Source organism: Populus trichocarpa, chromosome 3, assembly GCF_000002775.5.
Source record: "Populus trichocarpa isolate Nisqually-1 chromosome 3, P.trichocarpa_v4.1, whole genome shotgun sequence".
Taxonomy (NCBI): domain Eukaryota; kingdom Viridiplantae; phylum Streptophyta; class Magnoliopsida; order Malpighiales; family Salicaceae; genus Populus; species Populus trichocarpa.
In genome coordinates, this window is record NC_037287.2 from 19,387,033 (window position 1) to 19,411,644 (window position 24,612).

At 36.2% G+C, this 24,612-nt stretch overlaps 4 protein-coding genes across 15 annotated transcripts; 1 reads left to right on the forward strand and 3 right to left on the reverse strand.

The window, feature by feature from the left end:
* Nucleotides 1–869: 869 nt before the first annotated feature.
* Nucleotides 870–6,997, reverse strand: LOC18097163 (probable serine/threonine-protein kinase PBL5). 2 transcript variants are annotated; one of them, XM_024597265.2, is made up of 9 exons: nt 5,561–6,997; nt 5,209–5,351; nt 4,720–4,817; nt 3,831–4,027; nt 2,544–3,299; nt 2,269–2,417; nt 1,572–1,793; nt 1,261–1,410; nt 870–1,115 (listed from the first exon to the last, which is right to left on the reverse strand). In XM_024597265.2, exons 1-9 carry the CDS (start codon nt 5,709–5,711, stop codon nt 870–872), a joined length of 2,112 nt encoding a protein of 703 aa, XP_024453033.2. In that variant the 5' UTR covers nt 5,712–6,997. The 2 variants fall into 2 exon arrangements, with proteins under 2 accessions (XP_024453033.2, XP_052307181.1); XM_052451221.1 differs by lacking the exon at nt 5,561–6,997 and having other exon boundaries at nt 4,144–4,817; nt 5,209–5,259.
* A 1,831-nt stretch (nt 6,998–8,828) lies between these two features.
* Nucleotides 8,829–12,790, reverse strand: LOC7462815 (uncharacterized). Of its 3 annotated transcripts, none has more exons than XM_002303927.4 (2): nt 12,582–12,790; nt 8,829–11,335 (listed from the first exon to the last, which is right to left on the reverse strand). In XM_002303927.4, exon 2 carries the CDS (start codon nt 11,255–11,257, stop codon nt 9,314–9,316), a length of 1,944 nt encoding a protein of 647 aa, XP_002303963.2. In that variant the 5' UTR covers nt 11,258–11,335; nt 12,582–12,790; the 3' UTR covers nt 8,829–9,313. The 3 variants fall into 3 exon arrangements, with proteins under 3 accessions (XP_002303963.2, XP_024453318.2, XP_024453319.2); XM_024597550.2 differs by having other exon boundaries at nt 8,829–11,340; XM_024597551.2 differs by having other exon boundaries at nt 8,829–11,351.
* Nucleotides 12,791–13,618: 828 nt separating this feature from the next.
* Nucleotides 13,619–17,103, forward strand: LOC7461324 (uncharacterized). Of its 9 annotated transcripts, none has more exons than XM_024596836.2 (10): nt 13,619–13,758; nt 13,849–13,977; nt 14,075–14,120; nt 14,185–14,263; nt 14,668–14,763; nt 15,436–15,489; nt 15,558–15,623; nt 16,373–16,484; nt 16,564–16,666; nt 16,772–17,103. In XM_024596836.2, the coding sequence occupies exons 1-9, from the start codon at nt 13,723–13,725 to the stop codon at nt 16,639–16,641; spliced, it is 696 nt and encodes a 231-aa protein (XP_024452604.1). In that variant the 5' UTR covers nt 13,619–13,722; the 3' UTR covers nt 16,642–16,666; nt 16,772–17,103. The 9 variants fall into 9 exon arrangements, 7 of the variants coding, with proteins under 7 accessions (XP_024452604.1, XP_024452605.1, XP_052306975.1 ...); XR_002980772.2 differs by having other exon boundaries at nt 13,639–13,758; nt 15,569–15,623; XM_024596837.2 differs by having other exon boundaries at nt 13,640–13,758; nt 14,218–14,263.
* Nucleotides 17,104–21,058: 3,955 nt separating this feature from the next.
* LOC7462814 (cyclin-dependent kinase F-4) lies at nt 21,059–22,897 on the reverse strand. The gene has a single exon (XM_002303926.4). The coding sequence runs from the start codon at nt 22,527–22,529 to the stop codon at nt 21,216–21,218; it is 1,314 nt and encodes a 437-aa protein (XP_002303962.3). The 5' UTR covers nt 22,530–22,897; the 3' UTR covers nt 21,059–21,215.
* Nucleotides 22,898–24,612: the final 1,715 nt, after the last annotated feature.

The window sequence follows — 24,612 nt, forward strand, 5'->3', positions numbered from 1 at the left end:
ATTTAGTTATTCCAAGAGCGGGTTGGTAAAGATTTGAATTGGCTCAGGGTTTTTTTGACCTTTTTTTTTATTGAACTTTGATTTTTTTTTTACTATGTATTTCTTTTGAATTTTTTTTTTATCCTGATCTCATATCACGAGTTGTTGGTTCGTCAAGTTACATTAAGATGACTCGAGTTTTTTTATTCAAGCGTTATATATTTTTTTGTTTTTATTTTTTATATTAGATTGTTAGGTCTTGAATTTTATAATTTTTTTATTTTTCCTTTTGCGACTTCTTTTGATGTAATATACTAAGTCATGTTTTAATTAATCTAACCCAGGTTATCTCATATTATCTTCGTTAAAATATTTAGTTTGGCCGGGGCATTACACATACTACGTATCTAGTTATAACTTGAATGAACAAAAGTGTAGCAGCCTATAGTGCTTTCAAGTCTAAAGCCAGAATAACGGGAAAAAAAACCTATCTCATTTAGTTTCTTTTTAATTTAATTTATTATATCAAGATAATATTTTTTCTATCTAAAATCAAGTGATATGTTAGAGCCAGTTTGTGCATAGTAAATTGAAATCCACTTTTTTATCCAGTCAAAGGCGTGGCATCGGTGCCAGGACAGAGATGTGCCTGAAAACACATAACAAGTTGATACATTTGAAAACTTAGAAATCTAATCCAACGAAAAACAGTAGCTGGCGTATTAAGGATAACAAGTAACAAGATAATCAACAAGCATCAAGCATCAATCATCAGACTTGACATTATATCTAGTTAACCATCTCTGTATCAAGTACTGCACCTTGACTTTAAGATGATCCTTCATTATCTGATCCACCAACTGAAGTGCTTCATCTTCTTGATGAAATGGCTAATAATGAAGGTGGTGGCGAAAGTTTATTGGGGGTGATGGTGGAAGTCTTGGACTCGTGCTACTGGTGGACGTAGTATCTGTAGGAAAGCCTGGAGAGAAGGTTTCTATGGTAAAGCTAGTAGTATCATCATAAGATTCATAGGAGTCCTGTACACTGCTTGGTGAATCTGATTTTGCTGGGGTTAGTTCTCCAAGACTGCACGTTGAGTTGCTTTCTATTATGTAGTTCAGGGCATAAACCACCTGTCATGTTGTTGAACAGCAAATGAGCGCATTAAACCCCAGAGACCAAAAAGAGCGAGAGAGAAGGGTGTTATGATGAGCTTGTAAGATCTTTGCCCCATGATATGAAACATTGCTGTTGCAGATCACTGAGTACAAGAGTTACCTTATCCATAGTTAATCGCTTCTGAGGATCCTTGCTGAGACATTTTTCTGCCACTCGAACCATCCAAAAGAGTTGATGGACATCGTGGGACTCTAAGATCCTCTGATCAATTAAATCTGGGTAGTTTCTTTCTTTCAGCAGCGGCCTTGCCTGTAAGCAAAAGTGAAATGATATGAATTAGCCCTGAAACATATAAGAACAGCAAATATAAGGCTCTTATGTTTCCAACTTTCGTGCTTGTGCGTGTGACTGATGAGAGAATAACAGACTGATGCAATGCCTTAAGTGGAAATAGCTTTGAGGATATTTACCCATCCTACAAGACTTTTCCCTCCTAGTATTTTGTCTGTGGTCTTTAGTCCTGTGATCAGCTGCAATAGCACCACACCAAAAGCATAAACATCTGTCTTGGTTGACACCTTCCCACATTCTGCATATTCTGGTGCCAAGTATCCGAGAGTTCCAACAACTCTTGTCTCCAAGGACGGCTCTGAATCTTCGTGTTGAGTTCTTGCAAGACCGAAATCTCCAAGCTAATTCAAGGAAAATGTTAGATGAATCCTGATGTGGTGAAATCTTTTGATTACTCATTAAGAATGAATAGCGTGTTCTGGTTTACAAATGGTTTTGCTTAGATCTCCTGCCTTCAGCAATCTGGAAACTGATTCTATAAATAAATTAATCAATCTCCTTGATCACTCAATCCGATATGATATTTCTGGGCCTTTTGGCAAGTGGAAAATGGCTTAAAGATTTTCCATTAATGACAATTAGAGATGATCAGAGATTAACTTTAATGAATTTGATCATTCTAGAATCTAGAAGCACAAAAAGAACTAGGTTTCATGAGTTGAAAACAGTTTCTTAATAAGGATTATTTGGCAGCAAGATGGTCAGACCAATGAGCATATCAGCTGGCTTGGTTTCCCTTTTGCGACAACTTCAGTAGATCAATGCATGGATGGAAATAAAGAATCAATTTAGAATTGCTTGGTTTTATATTATTACCAGTGCTTCATGATCATGGGTTATGAGAATGTTGTTTGGCCTCATATCTCTGTGGATAATATTGTTTTCATGCAGATATTTTAGCCCTCTGGCAGCTCCCAAAGCTATCTTCATCCTCTTTTCCCAGGTGAGGGGCTTGCGCGCATGTTCTGCAGAAATTTAGCAATCACCGTGTATTAGGCTCCGTTCTCTATTATATTATTATGGTAAATATCCAATGCAATCATAGTATTGCAAAGCATAGAAAAATTAAATCCAGGGTCATTGATTCTTACTTGATAAATGTTGGTCCAGTGAACCATTGCACACGTATTCATAAACAAGCAGCCTGTCGTTTCCTTCAGAACAAGATCCCAACAGCATGACCAAATTCTCATGTCTGGCTTTGCTGAGCACTTCAACTTCAGACTTGAATTCCTTTTCTCCTTGGAAACTTGCACTGTTGTGCTGCTTCACAGCAAAAGCCAGTCCATCCAGATCGCCTCTGTAGACAGAGCCAAAACCACCTTCTGATAGGAATTTCGTTTGGGAAAATCCTTCTGTTGCAGAATGGATCTCTTTATAACTGAAGTCTCTCTTCCATCCTATCTTTGGCCGTCTATTCTTGCAAACTAAGCAAATGGAATTTTTGAATACCTCATCTGTAGGACTCTCTCCCATCCAATTATCAATGTTCTTTTGTCGTCTTTGTTGTTCATTTAGGCTCTCTGCCTCCCTTTCCTTCTGCTCAAACTTAGTATTTTCAGCCAGGGAATGTTTTCCTGCTGTTGCTTGTTGTGTGTTGGCAGTGTTTTCTTTCCCTTGAAAATTCATGTAGGCATGCTTTGCGGTTTTAGAAGTAGAACTTGAAGTGTCATGTTCATGATAACCTGTAGTTGAAGTTGAAGATGAAGCTGTAGTCATCATGAACTGACTAGTTGATGCGGATTTAGAGAATGAATCTGATCTCCCGTGATTTTCAGGAGTTATTTCTTCACCGTGATTGAATTGTTGTTCTCTGACTGCACCAGTGCTGGGAGGAGCTGGGGGCTCTGAAGCAACACAGGCTTATTTTTAAATGCTTTCTATTTGTATCAATTGACTAGTGCGATGAAGATTTTGTGTTTACACGTTAAAAAACTCGACTTTTGAAAATACATGCAACGATGCAACTCTTTCTCCAGGTTGAATACAAGCAAGTGAGATTTTACGGGGAGCATTTGCTGATATCAGAGAAGAAATATGATACTAACTCTCTGGAGGACCAGATGAAAATACATTATGCAGAATTTGATACTCTTTGAAAAAATCCGTAGGACTATAGCTACCCATGTTTTCCAGGATCCAAAGACTGTAGGAAAATGTCAGCCAGGCATTTCAAGTTAAAAATTGCTTCAAACACTAACCATTGAGCTGGTTTTTTCCATTACCTTTCCCTATGATGGATCAAGAATAATAAAGACATACATGCAACTGGACTAATAATATTGTTGTGTACCTTAATGCAGGTTTCTTATGCAAATGCAGATTAAAGCTCATTTATCAAAATTCTGATAATTTTCAGATGGCCATGAAACACTTACTGCGGGCAGACCTTCTGCGCTTTGGGCTCCCTGGTATCATTTCATCATACGGTACCCTTTCTTCCTCTTTTTCATTAACTTTTATGTTCTCTCTTGTTTTCGAACCTCTGAGTTGTTCGATGGTGTTGTTACGCTTCATCCTTGATATCCCACATGGAAGCTTGTCCATAAAGTATCTCTTGTCTTTCTTCATTTGCCTGCAGCATATATTGCATAGAAACTGCATTATATGTAAGCCCTAGTTCCTGCTCCTTACATTTTCTTCTCAGTCAGAAGTCTTTAATATAACAAATCAGATGTATTTGAGTCTGACCATATTTTGATGCTTGCAGTGTGATTTAAGGCAGTAGCTATGTTTTCATACATCTACATAATAATGTGAAGCATTTCTCTAGTCAAACACTGTCTAAAAGAATTGTAAACTCTGGAAACTCATGTCACCCCTGTAGATATAAATACTTTAGGTTATATGAATTCTTTTACTTGTTTACCAGAAGGCTATTGCGTTGATAACACAAAGTAAATTAAAAATTTGTAACAATCCAGCAACAAGCTGTAAACATTTATTTTCAGCTACATGTTACCACTTATTTTCGAGGCTGAATCCATCTCTGCTCCATTAGCTGTAAGCATTTTGTGCAAGATTGAGTTTTTCTTATAGTTCTGCTACAGTTTTCTGATATCATAACTACAGCATGTGTGCAATCGAACTTCTTTGGTGTGATTCTTTTAGGTGTTCATGTATATATGAATAGACTGTTATCTTCTTTTTCTAAGCATAAAAAAATCATGCTTTGAGACCCCTTTTATGTTGGATGTGCTTTTCCATTTGATTAAAAGCTCAGCACTCAGCACTCTACAGGATCGGCAACTTGAAATCATGACTGACCTGTCAAGTATCACCCATGTGGCCCTGAAAATTTTAGCAGCTTTTAGAGCAAGCTCCTTTGGCGTAGATCCAGCACGAACTTCTACACGGAACTCAATCTGAGGAATTTCAAGCCAGACAAAGGATCCCATCAGTCATTCGAGCAACATAGGTGAAATAGTTTCAAGTTGCCACTACGCTCTCTGGTTTGATCACAATTTTACTAAACATTAAATTACATAGAAGAGGTTGATTTTGGAGAATCATTTGGAGGAAGATTTACAGATTTGCTATAGATCTAAAGTCTAAAAAAGGGGATCTAGAGAACTACATTGGATGTCAAATCTCTTGGAAAGATAAAACCGTTCTATATTGTCATATCTTCATTTTTATGGATCACTTCCATTTCCTTTCCTCGTTAAATTATACGAAGTTAAGACTCGTATTATTAGACAACTAACTGGCCCTATGGCTAAGAAACAGGAAAATCTAATAGAACATTACCAGTACCTGTTCCATTTCACACTGCTTAGCTATTTCCAGTATTTCCACATTGTTAACATACTCTTCTGTCTTCCTGGAAACTTCTTCTTCAATGAATTTTGGGTTAGCCCCAAACATTGATTTTGAGTCCACCTTGAACCTGTATCCCACTGGATCACGACAAATACAGAAGGAAAGGAAAGGGAGGAAAAATAATCAGTAAAGTGAATTATACAAGTGCTAATGTGCTGCTTCTAGGACGATTACAAGCAGAATGCTTTAGGGCACATTCATATCTCTAAGAATGTTTGCATATAGGAATGAGAAGAAAAGGCACAAATTCTTATGCCGGTTTCACCTTCAGTGAAAGATAACGTACTAGGATTATTAACCTGGTGAAGAACTCCAAAGAGTATGATTGCATCTCCAGGCTTAAGGGAAAATCCATTAAGGACCAATCTGATTGCTATCGGACTCATATCCCGCGATGCATCTTGGATCACCACTACTCTCTGAACACCTTCAGACATGATTTATCTTGCTGGATATCTTACTTGAACATTCAGTCAGATAACAGTCCCTTAACAGCTAACAAAATATGCCGAGTAGCAGCAGCTACTTAGTAATTCTGTCTGCTTCTTTCGCTAATAAAATAGCTGATCCATTATTAAAAATATGTACAAATATTTACAATAACTTGGTTTACTTAGGTTTTTCTTGTCCTGTTAATCGATCTATGTCGATCCTATGAATTTGTTTTTATGTACAGCATGAGATGAAATACTTATGCAAGTTTTGAGCACCCTAAATTCTCTAAAGAATGCTGGAAAGTGGAAACACAATCTGGCCAGTTAAGACCAGGGACAATTCCAGCCAGCAGGAGTATTATTTTATACTGAAGCTGTATGTGATGATCTAACTGATAAGAACCACAGAAACAAATCACAGTTTAGAGATTTTATGAAATGAGAGCTTGAGACAGAAACTACTATCAAGGATGGCCTTTGGAAACAAATGGAATGTAAAAAACTGATGGATAAAACAACAAGAAGCTGCAATACGCAGATCTCTGTTACTGATGCTACACCAGAACCAACAATTAAAGGGAAGATTCTAGAGGAAAATAAGGGTGGGTAGTGAATCCAACCAAGCTCCTTTATAGTTATTTCGGTCCGGAGTTTCATTTTTTTTAATCCTGGTTATAATTTCTATGCTTGGCGCCCTGGCCTCAAGCCAGGAAAATGTTGAGATTTTGACAATACCAAAGCTCGTTCTCGATGAAATCAGTCATTTTGGGCATATAATTTGTCTACTATTCTCTTTGTAGATTCAGCTGATAGGGAAATTGCAATGGACCAGCCAGACATGATAATGGAAAATTTAAGTACAGCTTCTGTAAAGCTGTTTCAGGCTTTCATCTGTTAAACATTGTTGGCTCTCCACAGTATGTGTCTTATCAATATCAAGCAGCCAGAAGTGGCCACTTGTTTGTATGATAATTCTTATCGTGTTTAAACATCCATTTGTACTCATTATGTCAGGAATCTGCATTGAACAGGAGTTGAGTTTGGTGACCACTGCTGTAAAATACTTAGGACATTTGCTTGCACTACGCTACAATCAGATCAATTTTCTTAGCATAAAAAATGTTAGAAGTGTGCTAATATGTTTTATAGAATGAAAAAATTTAAATTGTGTAGGGGATTACCGGATTAACTTAACGGGTTTAAAAACAACTTGGATGATTGTTAAAAACTTAGTTTGACTAAAAAAAAATTTAAGATGATATTATTTTTTTAAAAATATTGATATGGAAATATATTGAATCGACTTAAGTCAACTCGAGTTAATCTGTCAAATTCGAGACCCGAATCATGAGACTAGGATAACCTTATAAAAAATAAATCGAAACAAATTACGAAACTCAATTCTCAATCAACTTAATATTGAAGGATGAAATTGAAAAAGAAAATTCAATTAAAAAAAAAAAAAACAAACAATTCGAGTTAACCTAAATTAACGTATCAAGCCTGCAATCAGGTCATGTGACTGAGATAACTATATAAAAAACAAATTGAAACAAATTATGAAATCAAATTCTCAATCAACTAAATGTTGAAAGATAAAATTAAAAAAAACAATTAAAAAAAATACAAAAAAAGTCCTTAGTCAATCTGCCAAGCTCGTAATCCAGGTAATGAGACCGGTATTAGGGGTGAGTTTTCTGCATTAATTTACCAAAAAAAAAAGGCACAAAGTTATTTTCCATTGAGTAGCATGATATTTTCACAAACATTAAAGCCTTCAATTGTGTTTGGTTAGTGTCTGAAATAAAATAAATAGAATAGAAGAAAGAATAAAAATATATTTAATTAAAAAAATAATAACAAAAAAATAAAATAAATTTGTTCTGTTGGACAAACCCTCTGCACATAGGAATGAAAATCCAACTAACATTCGTAGGCATACAGTAAGACAGAGAAACCATTGGTTTGCTGTATATCCATAAGATTCTCCGCATCCTTGTGATCTTTTCATCTATTTTTATTTTTATAATCCAAAGTTTTTGTCATACTTTATTGCAATTGTCATTATATGATTATGTTGCTTTTCAGGGGATTCCCATGCGTGTCTTTACTGAAAAACTATCCTTTGATCTCCTTATCTGTCTTTGGGATCTTGCAATGTACATTTTTTTTTAAATTTATTAATATAGATGTTCGACCAACTTGTACGCATATTAACGAATTTCACGGGTCTTAAAATTAACGACTATGTAAACCTCCAATAACCCTGAGATTTATGAAACTCAAACTAGTAACCTCTAAAAGATAAACTTAGAATCTGACTAGTTGAGCTACACCCCTTAAGGTATTTACACTTCCTACTTTACAGTTCATGAACTATCCAATTAACATACTGTTTGCTTCTATTTCTGACAAGCATAAGATTGAGTCTTGATTGTTGAGATACGATTAGCAGCATCTCATAGTTTCTACCAGTTTGACTATAATGTAACAGTCGCAGTATATTCAAATTATATCATGCCCATTAAGCATTGTGCCACTGTGCAAATGGGTGATAAAGGGCAAGGACAAACAGATGAAATGCCACTTGAGCCAAGCAGAGAATAGACAAGATTTATTGAAATATACCAAGGCAAGTTTTCACAGCAAACAATCCCTGAAGAAGCGTGTGCGAAAGCTTTTGCAAAAGTGTTTTGCATTGTGGGACAAGAAATGGGTCCAAAAATGCTTTTCTGGTTCAAACCCCTGCATATTTGACATTTCTCCTCAATTCCTTCAATTGTACAATATCAGTAGAAAGCTTCCTGGACATTCTTTCCTACAAATAGTTTTGGTTGGCTAACTAATTTTGCAATTCAAGAACATAAAGCAACCCTCCCTGTATAACCTGTTTCAGGCATTTCTCCTACAATGAAGAGCTCTAATGATCATGCAACAACCATTTCAGCATGCCGATTAAAAGGGTGGTAAGTGAATGGTGCACGTGTTGCTCAGCACTTAGCCGGAAGGGTGAGAAACAACCATGTTCAAGATTGGAAGAAAAAAAGAAGAGGCAAAGGATCAAGCAAGTAGTTGTTGGTCAACAGGAATCCTCACTCAAAAAAGTGGTCGGCTATGAGATATCCCCAAATTTCATTTTATTTAAATAAATCAAAATTGTACAAGACAAAGTAGACTAACCCACCTAGATAAAGATCCACCAGATAAAATCTACTCGAGGTGGGATTGCTCTTCTAATTCTTTATACAGATGTTCTCGTGCTCTCGATAAATGTAATGCAACTAAAATTCTGTAAATAAGGCATGATCTAAAAAGAAGCACATGCTAATACGTCTCTAAAACATGGAGCAGCTTCAGCTGAAAATGAATACACACAAAAATTTCCATCTAATGGCTCCCCCTCTGAAAATGTTAAACGAAACATGTGAGGCATGATGGCAAAAGCCAAAGGGTCAAAACTAGGGAAAGAAATTGCTGTCACATGTAGCTTCACTGCTTCTTATCTAGGGAGAGAAAGAATGGGATCTCAAAGGGATAAAGATTTATACCTCCTCACGCACATCTTTAATTTTTTTAACTACCTCAAAGCCACACCCGACAACAGACTATGCTGTGTTTTTCTTGTTTCTAAAGCTCTCCTTCAGCAAAGCAAATTTTTTCTTGCACTGGTTTATAGTTTTCCCAGGAACAGCAGCAGCAACCCGCTCCCAACGTTGACTGGTTTCTTTTGGGAATGTTTTTAGAGCCTGAACCAGAGCTCTTTCTTGCACCGCAGACCACACATCTTGGTCAGCACTTGAAGACACCCCATTTGCAGTGACCACATCATCAGTTTTCTGCTTGTCCGTGTCACTTGAAGACTCTTCTTGAGCCACCTTTGCAGCACTACTTTCAAGTGCTTGAACAGTTGATGCCCCTTCTATTTCCTCTCTAGTTGAAAGGGGAGATTCAATGGATTGTGCAGGTTTCCTCTTCTCAAGAAAAGAATTAAAAGCTTTAGCGGAGTCAGGTTTCTGAAGGAGGACTGTTTTTGTTGCTTTTAAAATTTCTTCAACAGATCTTCCTGTACCAATGTAGTCTGAAATAACCTCCCACCTCCGCGATGTTCCTTTAGGATATTTCTGCGTTCCTTTTCTCAGAAGCTCAATTTCTTCTCGGCCCCAAGGTTTCTCCTTCTTTCCAGAGCTGCTTAATGGGGAACTTCCATTGGAGTTCAAAGAGCCATTCTGCTGTGAAATCTTCTTCTCTTCTTGTTTACTGCTCCCAGAATCATGATCACATCCACATGCATCTCTCAGTACTTTTGCTTGCTCTAGCACTTCTTTGCCTTCAATCCTGTCACATAAACTCCTAAGCTGCTCAATATCCAGTGACATACAAAGATTCTCCACATCAGCCTCGCTAAGATTGAGCAAACACTGTGACAGAACAGATCCTGAAAGAGTTCGAAGGCGACTCCGCTCTTTACGCAAAAGCTTCTTCTCTTTCTCCTTTAATTTCTTCTGCTGTAAAGCAGCTTCAGCAACACGTTTTTCCTCCTCTTCTTTCTGGCGTTTCTCCTCTTCAGCAGCCCTTGCAGCTTCTTCTTCTTGCAACCTTTTTGCCAAATATTTAGCTTCCTTCTTTCTTTGCTTCTCGGCTTTCTCCTCCTCCTTTCTCCTCAATATTCTTGGGTCTCTCTTATAGGCACTGTCAACAAGAGTACGTATCCGTGCATAGTCTTCCTTTCTTGCCTTTTCTGAAAGCTTTGCATTCTGCCTCTCCATCCATCTCTTGTGGTCACGAGACTCGGCTTCTTCAAGATCAAATTCATCCGCATGAGGGAACTCTCTCCAGCTTTTAAAGCTGTACCAAAAATTATAAAAGCTATCTACTTCTTTTAAAGAAGTTTTCTCATCACCTAAAGATGGGACTGTTTGGTTAACTGACCATCGTCCATTCCTCATAAAAGCAGGACCAAACACCTTGAAGAAGTCTTGAGGGGCACAGTCAGTGGGAATTTCATCATCAAACTCATCTGTAGAGTCGTATATTCTTCTCTTCACAGGATCAATCAAAGCTTCATATGCTTCTTGGATTGCTTTAAAGTGGCTCTCTATTTCATCCTTTTTTGCTTGTTTTGCAGCCTCACTTTCCTCGGCAAGAAGAATAGCAGCCTGTTTGTCTGGATGATACTTCAAGGCAACCTCACGATAGCTTTTCCGTATTTGTTCTTCTGTGGCAAGATATCTCAAATGGCCTAAACCCAACAAGGCATAGTGATCCTGTTGAGTATCTCCAGATCCAGATTTCTTTTTACCTTTGGTGCTATAGGATTCAGATGATGGCATGTATGATTGTTGTTTGTCACTGGACACTTTCTGATCTTCAGTCTTTGTGCCTTCCTCCTCCCAGCCAAGGAGTTTTAAAGCAGCAGTGTGAAAAGCATGCCCAGCTGGTTCGAATTTCAAAGCTTTGATTGGAAGGCCGTTTGAAGAAACATGCAATGGCTGTCCATCTACAAGCTCTTGTGAGTAAGAAATAAGACGAAGACTAGTTTGGATGGCCATGACGTTACCAATATCAATCTCCAAAATCACCTCAATTTAGAACCCTGTTCAGCAATCAGTGTTGTAGCTATCTTCAAGCTGCACTGGAACAAAGCTTCAATCAGTAAAATTCATGCAGAAGAAAGTACAAGGATTAATACTTTCTAGCAATAATCCAAGGAGTGTGACTTGGTCAGCATGTTGTAGAGTACAGGGACAGTAGACAGAACATGCTAGTTGACAGGTATATTGACTAGCATGAATCAGCAGAAAATAAAAAAGCACACACGCAGTTGAAAGCCACTTCACACACTTGAACATGCTTTTATAAATATTAGAGCACCCATCTCAAGACCATCAAGCTCTAAGTTGTATTGGAACAATATTTATCAACTCCAACACAACATTAAAAGCCCACAGAAAAGCAGCAATTTTCTAATGCCCTGCCACAAAAGTTAATCTACTTTATTTCAAAATAAAATAGCAATAAGTAACATTCCAAGTACTTATGAAAGCCTAAAAGACATTATGTCATATAGAAAACATGTAACATTCAATTTTCATTAAAATGAAAATTTTTAAGAAATTAAAAAAACATTATAAAATACACACAAAAGCGTAGGAGTCATCAACATGCCAAATATTTTACGTTCAACAATCACCTACAAACACCCCGTCAATAACACCAATTCTACCATTAAAATTACCATATCCAAAAAAAAAGACACCAAATTTCTCCAGTACACGTTCGTAAGAACTTCTCAAGAACAATTACAGCTCTCACCCAACTCCTCCTCAATCACAAAAATCATCACCCAACTACGCTCATGGGTTCTTGGATTTATTCCAGAAAGCTCACCAGACTTCATATCCTTGTAAATACTCTTCAATGAGTTCACGTTAATATCAAAACACAAGGCCCTATCGTTAGCAAACTTGGAAATTTCATCCAACATTAAATTAAATCGATAGCTAAATCAACCCTTCTCAGCATTCGTACCAATATTAAACACGAAACCTTAGTAAATCAAAATAAGCAAACATCAGGCTAATTTGTAACTTCGCTAACGTCATTAAACACAAATGATCATTTAACCCTCAACGTTAGTTATATAAATCACGTAAAGCAACAAAATAATCAAGCAGATAACATAAAGAAGCAAAATTGATGGGAAAATAACCACGAACTAGACTTTATACGAAATCAGACCACATAAAAACGATCAAAACATCGATCACTTAAAATCGCAAAAAGGGATTTCAAGAAACAACAAAAACGACAAAACGTGAACAATCAGAGCTGAAAAAAACGACCAAATAGTAAATGAAGAGCAGATGTTGTTACCTGAGTTTGAGGTGTTCGCTTGTTTATTGGAGAGATGGAGCTCCAAAGGAGGGCTCTCTTTCTCGAGAGGAAATATGATTGCGGTTATAAATTAGGGTTTTTCTAGGATTCTGAGAATTGTGAGGAATTAGGGTTTTTGAGAGGGGCGCAAAGCAGTGGAGATGGCAAAGCAAGGGAAAAAGAGGCTGCTTGCTGCTGTTCTTTTTTCGCTATTGATTTTGCTTCCGTTGAGGTTTTATAGATGGATGGTTGGATTCACGGGTGGCTTCTTATTGGGCCGGGCTTACGTGTCCACTTACCAACTAGCGCGTCGCGTTTATTCAATTTATTTATTTTTAAATTAATTTTTGTATTAAAGACCTGAAAGCTGGACAATCCTTGACACACGAAAGTTTAGTATTTCGGTAACTTGCTTTTTTAAATTATTTTTTAAATTGATTTTTTTAAATAATTTTAATATACTAAAAAAAAATTATTTTAATATGGTTTTTATTAAAAAAATATTTTTATAAAAGCACTGTATTATTAAACATACACTTAATCTCCATTTATTGAAAGATTGATTTGTTAAACAATAATCACATGAAGCTATTTTATAATATTTTCTAATATATTTTTTAAAATAATTTTGTTTTTTAATTTTTGATTTAATTAGATAGAGAAAAAATGATAAGAATTCAAGATTATTATTTAATAAAGAAACTCAAGATATGAAATAATACTTCTAAAATAATTTTAAATTAATATATTGTACTGAAAAAATAAATTACTATATATAACGATATCATCCACTTAACTCAATTAATTAAATACTTTCAATAATAAAGTATTTTAATTAAAAAAAATTCAGTAATTTTTGTTAACATCATTCATGATAAAAACATCCACTCCCTTTAATTATTCAATAATACATTTTTATTAATATATATCATATTTATTATCTATTTTATAATTTAAATATTTATATTTAGACTATATATATATATATATATTGAATTTTATATATTTCATATTAAATAACATGTACATGGTACAAATTTATATTTTTTTTACTTTAGGCGATTCCTAATTGCAGATAGAGCTGCCTAAAATGGACTGATCAACATCTGGTTATATTGTGGCAGTACTTTCTTCCTCAGCCATGTCTCTCTCACCAAAACCCCTCTTGCATCGCTTGGTAATTCTTCTTCTTCCTCTTCTTCTTCTTCCTTTTTCCTTTCCTCTTTTTCATGGCAAAGTAATTCCTTGTTTCAAATCTGCTTACCAGTGTTTCAACGAGCTTCCCTGCATTTACACTTTTAGGGTTCCCACTCGGTTCCACCTACAGAAATCAAAGAGCCCCTCATCAAACCTGTCCCACTTTCAACGTCTCTGCTCAGTTACTGGCGACAACAATGTGAGTACCAGTCACATTCTGACTATCCCATATTCTTAAAATGATTAATGTTTGTTTAAAAACTTTTTTTTTTTGGTCTTTGGTTGTGTAAGGTTAGGTTTCTGGTTCATCGGGTTCTCACAACAAAAATCATGACCATGAAGGTATGTTATGTTGTTCTTTCAACAGTATGGTGTTGAAAATTTGATGAATGTATTGTGTTGCCAGCTAAATTATCCGGCATCTTGCCTTGTTTTCCAGGCTCAAGGGAAAGGAGTGAAATGAGTCGATCGTCAGCTTCGAATGAGTACTTTCTTCTTATTCATTGTGCTGACATTCTTTTGTTTGTTAATAGCATGATGATGGCAATGCTGTTGCTTTCTTGCTTACCCTTGAATATAATACATAGGAATGTACAGATTGATTTTCTTTTTTCTTTCTGCTAATTGCCTTGTTGATTAGAGGCATGGAGATTTCTGTTGGCGATGAATGTTTTATAAACGGAAGCTATATATAGCTTTGAATTAATGGGTTGGATTACTTTTTGTAAAATGAGTATTGTCTGAATGGTGTGATTTTACTGTCGTTATAAACGGAGAGAAGAAAAGGTAAGTTAGAAATGCATGAATATCTTCTCTTGTTCATCAGGGTTTGAATTGTCTGTGTACTGATTTAGTCCTTTTTTTTTATTATTATTTAACTTGTCACCAGTTTGTTGAAGAAACTAAAGAGATATGGGATTTCTGGAATATTATCCTATGGGCTTTTGAATACTGCCTACTACCTTACAACCTTTCTCTTGGTGTGGTAAGCGAAGTAACCTTTTATAAGAATCACTTGGTCCATGTTTCTTTTAATGCGCATAAAACCCCAGAGTGTGACAAACTTGAGAGGTTTGTGCTGTTTGATCATGGAAGCCTGTCACTCACATCATTCAGCACACCTTCAATGCTAATTGGCAAGCTGTGGGTTCGAAATTTGTGACCAAAGATTAATTATACCTGCTCTTAATGTGGTGTACGTTGCTTTATCTCTAGACTTTTGAGTAGTCACATTTCTAGGTCATGAAACATCATCATTCTGTAGACGAGTCTGGTAAATGAATGTTTGATGAAAGAATCCAGCTATGGCTTGATTACGAATAAAAGAAGCTTACTTTTAGGGAGCCTTATTGGATCTTCTCATTGAGAGAAACATAGTGTCCACTTAAAGTTGGAATAAATGGATTAAGTATGGTGTTTTCTTTTCTCCCACACAAATTCATTTTCTTGATATATTAGACCGGTTCTTGTATAGGAGGAGGATGTTGGGGTGCTGATTTGATAATTCAAGTTGCTGCTATAACTAAGTTTGGGTGTCACTTATTCGATTTTTTATCTTTGAATTTGAAGGCAGATTCAAAGTTATGTTGTTTGTGGACTGTCTTGGGCTTATACTCTACAGCCTTTGAAATTTAAGAATACTTCACTTGCTTACCAGGTTCTATGTTGCTCCTGCACCTGGAAAAATGGGTTATTTCGCTGCTGCTGAAAGGTAAATTACTGATCTTTCTAAACATCAATGGGACTATAAAATAGCATGGAAATTTTAACTTGTTGCAGATTTCTCAAAGTGATGGCAATGGTGTGGGCTGGGAGCCAAGTTACCAAGCTCGTGAGAGCAGGAGGGTGAGCTGCTAGAACTCGACTTTTCTTTCTTCATGTTACTTGTCTAAATGTAAAGATTGATTCCATGACCTTAAATAACCAGGAGGTGTTCAGGAATTGTTATTGCTACTGTTTTTTCCTGGTCATGTTCACTTGAAGTCGATTCAATCTAGATTTCAAAATTCATAAATTTCGTTGGTTTTTCTTCTGTTTTTGGGGCTTAACAAATGGATAGTTTTATGGGCTGTTTGGGTTGCTGCTGAGGTCGGATGGTCCTCAAGCATTGGGACACTGTAACGAGTAATGACCATAGTTGGAACATTTCTCAAAAGTGTCTGAAATTAAACGAGCAAACCAGAAAACATAAAATATTTGGAGATATAAATTCCTGGTCTGATGCGCAATTGCTGTTACGTTAATGCAATTTAGAGGAACTAAACCCCTGTTTTCAACCTCAGCAAAGAATTTGTTTCCCAAAGTTGCAAGGACATGGATGTAGTTGAACCTTGTGAGCTTGTTTTATATTAAACTAAGACAGTTTTCTGTTGGATTGCTTCATGGTAATTCTTTTTTTCTAGATCATGAACCATCATTTCTATTTTATCCACCTCTCTTTTTTTCCCCTTGTCCTTGTTTTATGATTTTGTTTGATGTTCTTATACTACCATTTTGCATATAGAATTGGATGATTCCCATCCACAGTAAGGCTCTTTTACTATCTTTTTAAATCTTTTAAGCCTAATTTAGTAAGTGCATTGTATATTTTGAAGCATTTGTTTCTTAAAGAGATACCTCGTGCCCAGGGCCCTTGCTCTTGCACCTTTTGTAGACAGAGGATTGTCATGGTTCACTGTCAAATTCAAATTTGAGTCTCAGGAGAAGGTACATATCTAATGTTTGGCATTTTCGTAACATTCTCATTCATTCGATTACGTGTAACCATTACATTTTACTGTTTCAGGCTTTCATAGCAATTGTTGGATTCTGTTTTGGACTGGCCCTCATTTTATTTCTGGTCATGACATTGCTCTGGGCATAAAATCATCACTTCGTTCTTCTTTTAGGTAGGGGGTGTTTCCATTTTTCTTCCCCGCAAAAATAAAGGTTGGCATCCCTTGATTACTGTCACCTTTACATTATTTATTAATGGTGACCTTGACCTGTTCCAGGTGGAGCATATACCATGTGAAGCAAAGGAGCTGCATCAATGTTTCGAAGATGAAACTACCAAGCATAGGCATGTGACCAATGTTGATTCTTTCGTGGATTCAAGGCCATCCATATTTGGTGGTGAAAGTTGCAGAGATCCAGCGTGATAAAATAAAATAAAAACAGAGAGAGAAAAGAAAAGCTTATCTTTTACTCTTCTCCTATGAAACTTTTTTTTCTTGACCATCAAAGAAAAAGCACTGTCATCTCATTGCAGAGAGCACAATAATTTCCCACTGAGAACTGCTATTCTGACATCACAATGCTGTATTCTCAATTAAGTTTCTTGTCATTCTTTTTGGCTCAGACTAGGAACAAGAACAGGACAGGGATGCCTGTTTCAAGGAAATAATCTCTTCTGCTAGCTGTATGACTCACAAGAACAGTACAGGATGTCGGCCTGTAAAGCATCGCATACTCGACAGTAGAGAGAGATGAGTAAAAAAACCGATAAACTAATTAAATTGAGAAAACCTGAAAAAAAAAACTAAATTAACCGAATAAAAATCACAAAAAGGTTCCGGTTTGGATTTTCAAAGTCTGAAACTGATTGAACTGAACCGAACTGGTTCAACTAGGTCAACACTTAAAAAAAAAAAGCAAGTATAAATAAGATGTATTTGCTAACCTTAAACCTATAGTAACATTTAGCCTTTTTTTTTTTTGCTCTCTGCATCTTTCCTCTTATGCTTCTAAAGGTCCTAAACCAACCACCCCCTCTTTTTTCTCCCTGCCTCTCATCTCTTCTCGTAGCCCCTCCTCTTTTTCTCTCTATTTCTCATCTCTTCAAGTTCATCGCTGCATCTTATCTTCTCCATCATATTCTCTTCTCTCCCTGTCAATAAATTCATGAACTTCACCATTTACTTTAATCAAACTACATCACACTGGGTAGATTAAAAAAAAATGGTTTTTTGTTGATTAAGATTCTAACTCTACTTCAAGTTCATCCCTGCATCTTGTGGGTTTTTGCTTTTTTTTTTTATATTATAATTTGCTTGTAGTTTGTGAGCAGATCTGTTTTCCTTTCAATTATGTCTTGGTTATGTAAATAGAAACAAGTTCCTGAATAACAAAAACTTGATTTGCTTTTCGGTTTTACCGGTTTTTGAACAATAAAAACTGAACCAAACCAAATCGAAACCAGTCGGTTTGAATCGGTTTTGATTTTAAATTTTAAAAATTAATATTGGTTTGGTTAATTTTTTCATGTAAAAACTAAACTGAACCAAAAATAATTACTCCTACCGAACAGGCATGAGACGGGTAACTAAAGAAAACAATCTCATAACACCAAAAAAAAATTAGAAGACAGTCGCATGAACATTTAAGGTTGTTCCAATTATACCCTATAGGAGAGGGATCATCGATCTCCTGCTCGTAGTCAAATTTTGAACCCTTCGGCATTTTTTTCTGATATTAGAAATCAAATTTGTATAAAACATTTCCCCAAGCAATTTACAACAAACCTTTCTAGCTGATGATCTGTCCTCCCTCTCTATCTCACTTGATGAGGTGAATCATGAATCTGATCGTGCAGAAAACCATTCCTGGGGGGCAAGAGTATTGGATGAAATCTGGATTTAGAGTAAACCGGTTACATGTTTCTGTAACCAGAACATATAACAAGACAATTCTGGGGAATCTATTGCAATATCACCAAACATTGAACAAATTACAGGGAACATATTTGCAACAGGTTATATGCAGACACAGAGTTCTGACGTGTGTTTTTTGTTTTGAAGCCAGCTTATGCATGATACAGCCCTACAACATATTTCTAACAAAGAGTAAAGGTTAGCACCTTTAACTCTTTAAGTCACCTCTCGAACTGTTCATATAAAGGATTGGCAGCCACGGGAGATACCGTAACGAAAACTTTCCCTCTCCAAAGAGTTCCATATCGATGAAAATAACCTCCAGAAGCCTCAATCTATTGCTTGAATACTGGGAGTACATTTTCTTTTGTTTTTACGTATTATTCTTTAAGTCATCTATTGGTGTTTGTTTTTACTAGCAGTTGTTCATTTTGATTATCATTTACTGCATAGACAAGTCCAAGCAGATAATTTGGCTTAAATCTTATAATTTTCTGGGAAATCTTTGGTAAACACATCTAAGTACTGATAAAATTGTGTGATTGCATTATTCTTCCCTTGCTTTTCAAAGTAAACCTGAATGGTCGAGTATTTTCATTTTTGGTAGATATTTTTTCTTTGGGATTCTTAATCTGAGCACTAAAACATAAGAGCAGATGTATAAAACATCCTCTTTGGTTGGTTCCCTTACTTGATCATAAGCTAAAAGGTTTCTGATGCTTCTGTAAATAATTGTTGTTTAAAGTTCATATTTATGTTGTTAAATGAGGGAAACTGATATGAAAAGGAAAAAACAAAAACTACCCTAAACTTCTACCCTGTTGCTTCCATACCTACGAGCTCTGAACCAGAAATAAGGTTAGGAGTTTGAATGGCTATTTTGCTATGGTAAAAATATAGAAGAGGGTGTCAAATATGAAAGAGTTGAGTCCTCTCAGTTTTATCATTCATGCATATAAAATACTGGCTACGTGTTGACAAACACAGGAAGGTGATTGATATCAACAGACTCACATTGAGTTTGGTTTGGACTTAGGAGAAGCATATTTTAGATTACAGGCATGATTGAATGCATGGATTGCAAATTGCCATTTGGTACACTAGTGGTTTATTAAGCTTGTTGTCAAGAAGCTTAATCATCTTAACAAATGAATTTCTTTCGCATGGTTGGAATTTAGGAATTTGGATAGTGAAGTTTTCTTGTAAACAAAGTGTAAAGGTTTGCACCCTTTATAGGTGTTTTTTGTTGGTTCTTTTGCCATTATTTGGCAGATAATAATCAAATAGCAAGCCTCGATTCATGGAATTGCTTGATGGAGGAGATAAAGATATATAAGAACTAAAGGGAGAAGGACAATAAATTGTTTTTTTCAGTTTGGACTGCATACTGCATTTGTTTTTTCAGGGACGGTAGAGTATAACTTCCAAATGACTTCATCTAAATTGGCAATCATATCTATGGTGAGTTTGCTTATATATTCATGTAACTTTTGTAGTTCGTTTCTAAACTTCATTGGACACGTGCTACAATTGTTTAAACGTCCAAGCTTGCATAGATTGCATGCTTATTTACATGCAATGGAACAAGTATTTCAATTGTTGTGTGATATTTCAGTTGTGAAACGTTCTATTTTTTTCTACGGAGCTAAATTTACATTGTCCAGCTAATAATGAAGGTGGACACCTTTTTCATAATGATTTTTTTGTTGTTGTACCAGGGTATCCTCCGGCCCCTTCCGGACCAGGAGACTAATCCCCTTTGTGGCATCACCGGGCACCTTAAAGCGGGTTCCACTACCAGTGAGGATTAGAACCATGTTCGTCTCACGGGGAGGACTAGCCCCTTGCCGCTAGACCCAACCCTCGTTGGTCTTTGCATAATGATTTGATTGCTAGGGACATGGATTTTTCCATTTCTAGTTCCAGTTCCTTGTGGTTGCGTTCATAGTCATTTGCAATTAGCAACAGAGCTATGATTCAGCATTTTTGTGCCAAATGATTTCCTTGGAGCAAAAATGCTGGATCATTTGTGTGGTATAAGATTTTTAAGACTGGAATTGAAGTTGTCAGCAGTGTTTTAAATCCTATTTTAGCAGCAAGCATCATTATCACGAGTATTTGTAATTTAATTTCTGACTTCTCTAGTCAGTGATTTTTAAATTCAGGCTTTTACTGGATTCAAATACTATATTAATCTGCAGAGTGTGTTTTATCATTAAAAAGGACGTGGCTCACATGTGGTTGCAGATGTTGAAGCCAAAAAACTAGAGCTGTTTTGAGCTCGAACTCTGATATCCCATAATTAAGAGCAAAAATATCCTGAAAAGCTTTTCTGTGGACAAAAGGCTTGATAAGCACCGGTGTTCGCTTTGCCTGACCTCCCACCCTTCAATTTAAGGACAGTTGCAATTTGGCCCTTCAGCTTTCAAGAATACTTGGAGCTGGGGCCTTGATCGTGCTTCCAAGTGTTTTTAACCTTTGAAGACTACATGAAGGTGCCCTTTATGATGATGTTTTGTGCAAGTCAGAGTTCAAGCGAATCAATGGGTTTCCTACTAGTGTATTACCTTGTACAGCTACTGATTCTGGGACATTTTAATGAGGGATAGCTCGGTGAAACTTGAATTTCATCAAAAACTAAAGAGCAAGTAAATAATGTGTCAAATTTTTTGATTGACAAATGAACTGTCAATTCTTATTATAATCTACTAAATAGAAAAATTCGCTTCCTCGAAAAGATGATAAAACAAAAGGTGTTTTTACAAAACATCTAAGAATAATAGTCTCTTCTAGCTAATGTTATCATTCATACTGCAACTTTCCCTGTGTAGATTGTGGCAGGATGAAATTTTTGGGCTGGTCTGATAAACATGTCAGCAGATTCTGCAATTCCTTGTTCCCCAGCTTTCAAAGGAAGTAGCCTAGACTGCACAACAAATTGCTTGCGTGAACCATTTGTCATGTGGGGCAATGTATCAGCTGTATCTGAAACTCCACGCGCAGTAGTTCCGCCCATGTTACTAGATTGCGGTCCAAATCTGAATTGCTTGGCAGGAATTGAAACATGCTGGTTTGCCCTGTTGAGGTCGCGATGCACAGGCGTGCTCGAGTAAGCGTGTAACTTGTTGGGGGAAGGAAAGCTGTGGTTGAGAATTGAATTAGATAAAGCTCCATGATATCTCTTGTAACATTCCTGCTCTGATTCTCCACTTGTTCCAGCACTAGCAGCATCCCTGAAGCGAAGGGAAGGAGGAATATAAAAGCAACTCCTGAAGAAGGGATGTTTCAAGGCCTCATCCGCAGTGGGCCTATTGCAAGGATTCCAAGAACAAAGCATTGAAATAAGGCTGATTGCATCCTCACTAGCAGATGGTATCAATGCAGAGAGAGGGACACCATCAAACTCTGGAAATTGGTAGTTGATTGTCCTTGCCAGATGAATTCCATCAGCCCATGAATCCATGGTTGGAGCGCCTAGTACACTGCATATCTTGTACATCTGGTTTGCTTCTCCGGTACCAGGAAAGAGCGGACGAAGAGTGAATAACTCGGCCATGATGGCACCCATTGCCCACATATCAACTTTAGAATTATAAAAATCTGATTGTAGAATAACTTCAGGCGCCCGATACCAGCGAGTGGAGACATATTGTGTAAACGGTGGTCGCGAATTGATTTCTCTAGCAAGCCCGAAATCAGCAATCTTGACAGCACCTCTGGTAACCAACAAGTTCTCTGGCTTCAGGTCACGGTGAAAATACCCTTGCTTCTGCATGTAAGCAAGACCCTGAAAGACCTGGCGACACAAGTCCCTAACCTCTGCTTCTGAGAACAGGGTTTTCCTGTCTGCAATGACTTGATAAAGGTTCTGTTCCATGTACTCGAAAACAAAATACAAAAGTTTGTTTCTGAGGATTAGTTCTTTAAGCTTCACAATCTTGGGATGGTTCAGCTTCTGTAACGACTTGACTTCTCTCAAACTCAGACATTCATCCCATGAATCATATTCTCTCTTGATCTGCTTAATGGCAACAACTTCACCAGTCTCTTGATTGATCGCTTGCCTGACACTGCCAAAGGCACCCTCTCCAAGTTCTTTAACTAACATGTACCTCTCCATTATTGTGCACCGATCGAAAGATCAAAATCTAATAGGAAAAAACTGGTTGCGATAAATCTGACCATTAAACAAGAAACCTAAAGAAACTGATAAAAAACCGGAAACCATAAATTGCTGGCTTCATGGACTGATAAAAATACCATTGTGAATGGTGATACAGCGATTTCGACCCAAGCCAAGTGCACAAAACCCTAAAAACAAATCTTTCTTTTGTATGTCTGTGCAAATACTAGCAAGTAAACAGGGTTGGCTCCATATATATGTTAGTGGAATCATATCTGTAATCCGTGGGACTACATGATTTGATATCCTTGTGCGACACGGAGAAAGAAAAATACTCGAGTTAGCATGGAGGGGGGGATGCTGCGAGTTAACAATTGCAAGTAATGTGGGGATCCTCCGCTTTCTTATGGGCCAACTACATATGTATACGCGCGCGCGCGTATGAAGAGACAAGCACCGACTCGGGAAAAGTTATGAAGTTACCAGCTCACAACGAACTCAAAAAGTAAATGCCAACTCTTTCATGCTTTCAATTTGTAATTTGGATGTGATTCTATTTACTTGTTTTATAGGTTGTTTCAGTACGGTAGGGTTATTTTTTAAAATGTATTTTTATTTAAAAATATATTAAAATATTTTTTTTTAATATTAATACATTAAAATATCTGAAAATAAAAAAATAAAAATTAATTTGTTTCAAAAAATTCTTTTGAAATTCAAAAATAAATTTAACCGTAATGTTCAAGTATAGTAAGGAAACTTGCTTGGTAGATAATCCAATCTCTCTCTCTCTCTCTCTCTCTCTCTCTCTCTCTCTCTCTCTAATAACACGACACACCTATATAAAACACATTAAATCTAAAACAAGATGTTTGTTTTTTATACTTAGTCTCTTCATACAATCCCGGCTGAGGCATGATTTGAAAATAAATGGTTGGGAAAGGGGGGAAAATGCTTGAAATTGATGATGCTGATATTGCTAGGCTAGAGCAGAAAGTACTGTTGCTCGATCGTGCAAGTGCATGCTTGTATTTGAGATGTCAACGATCGATATGGTGGTGGTACTGGAGACAAAGCACGGGTGAAAGGGACAAGAATGGCGAGAGGAAAGGAACAGTTAGCTGAAGATCTTTGAATTGAGAGAGATGAGGGATTGTATGGTGGATGCGTTTGTAGAGAAAGACATGATAAATCAATATGAAAAATGGCTGGACTTTGAAGTAGATGAATATGCACTTAGCTTGGAGTAGAGTTTGAAAGCCAAATATTTAATTCACTGTAAAGAGACTGGGGAAATTGTATGGTGGTTGTGCCTGTAGAGAACAAACTTCTTGCAATTGTGTTTCGATAGAATTGTACAAGGAGATCCCCAGGTATATATGTTTTCCTCGCGGTGTTTATAAGATTCTTAAATTATTTTCTTCATTTTTTTGGCTTGTGAATCAATGAGAGAGTTCATGAGTTGTAATTGAGGGTTCGAGAAGTCGACTTATGAATATTTTCAGGTTTTAAAGAGGTATTTAAAAACTGTTTAAAATGTATTTTATTAGAAAATGTATTAAAATAATATTTTTTTTATTTTTTAAAATTATTTTCGACATCAGTCTATCAAAACGATGTAAAAATATAAAATAATTAATTTTAAATAAAAAATTTTAAATTTTTAAAAAATATGATTTTAACCGCGTTTCCAGCACTATTTAAGACATAAAATTAACTATAGTTCAACTCTCTATTTTATAATAACAATTCTAAGAATAGGAAAGAAACACTTGCAAGAATATATCATGAGAGAGTTGAGATACTACCAAATGTCGTATTAAAAAAATATATCTTAAAAAATTATTATTATTACAGTATGTCTTATTCCTTTTGAAATTATAGCTGCTCAAGGAAATTTTTTAAAAATTTATTATTTATTTATTAAAATTATTTATTTATTTTTAAATTATTATAATATAATGACGTTGAAAATAATTTTTTTAATTTTTTTTTTAAATATTTCCAGGCAACCAGACTTACAAACACTCTGCCTGCCAGCCAGTGGAGAAACCCTAACGAAAACCCTTCATCTTCTACT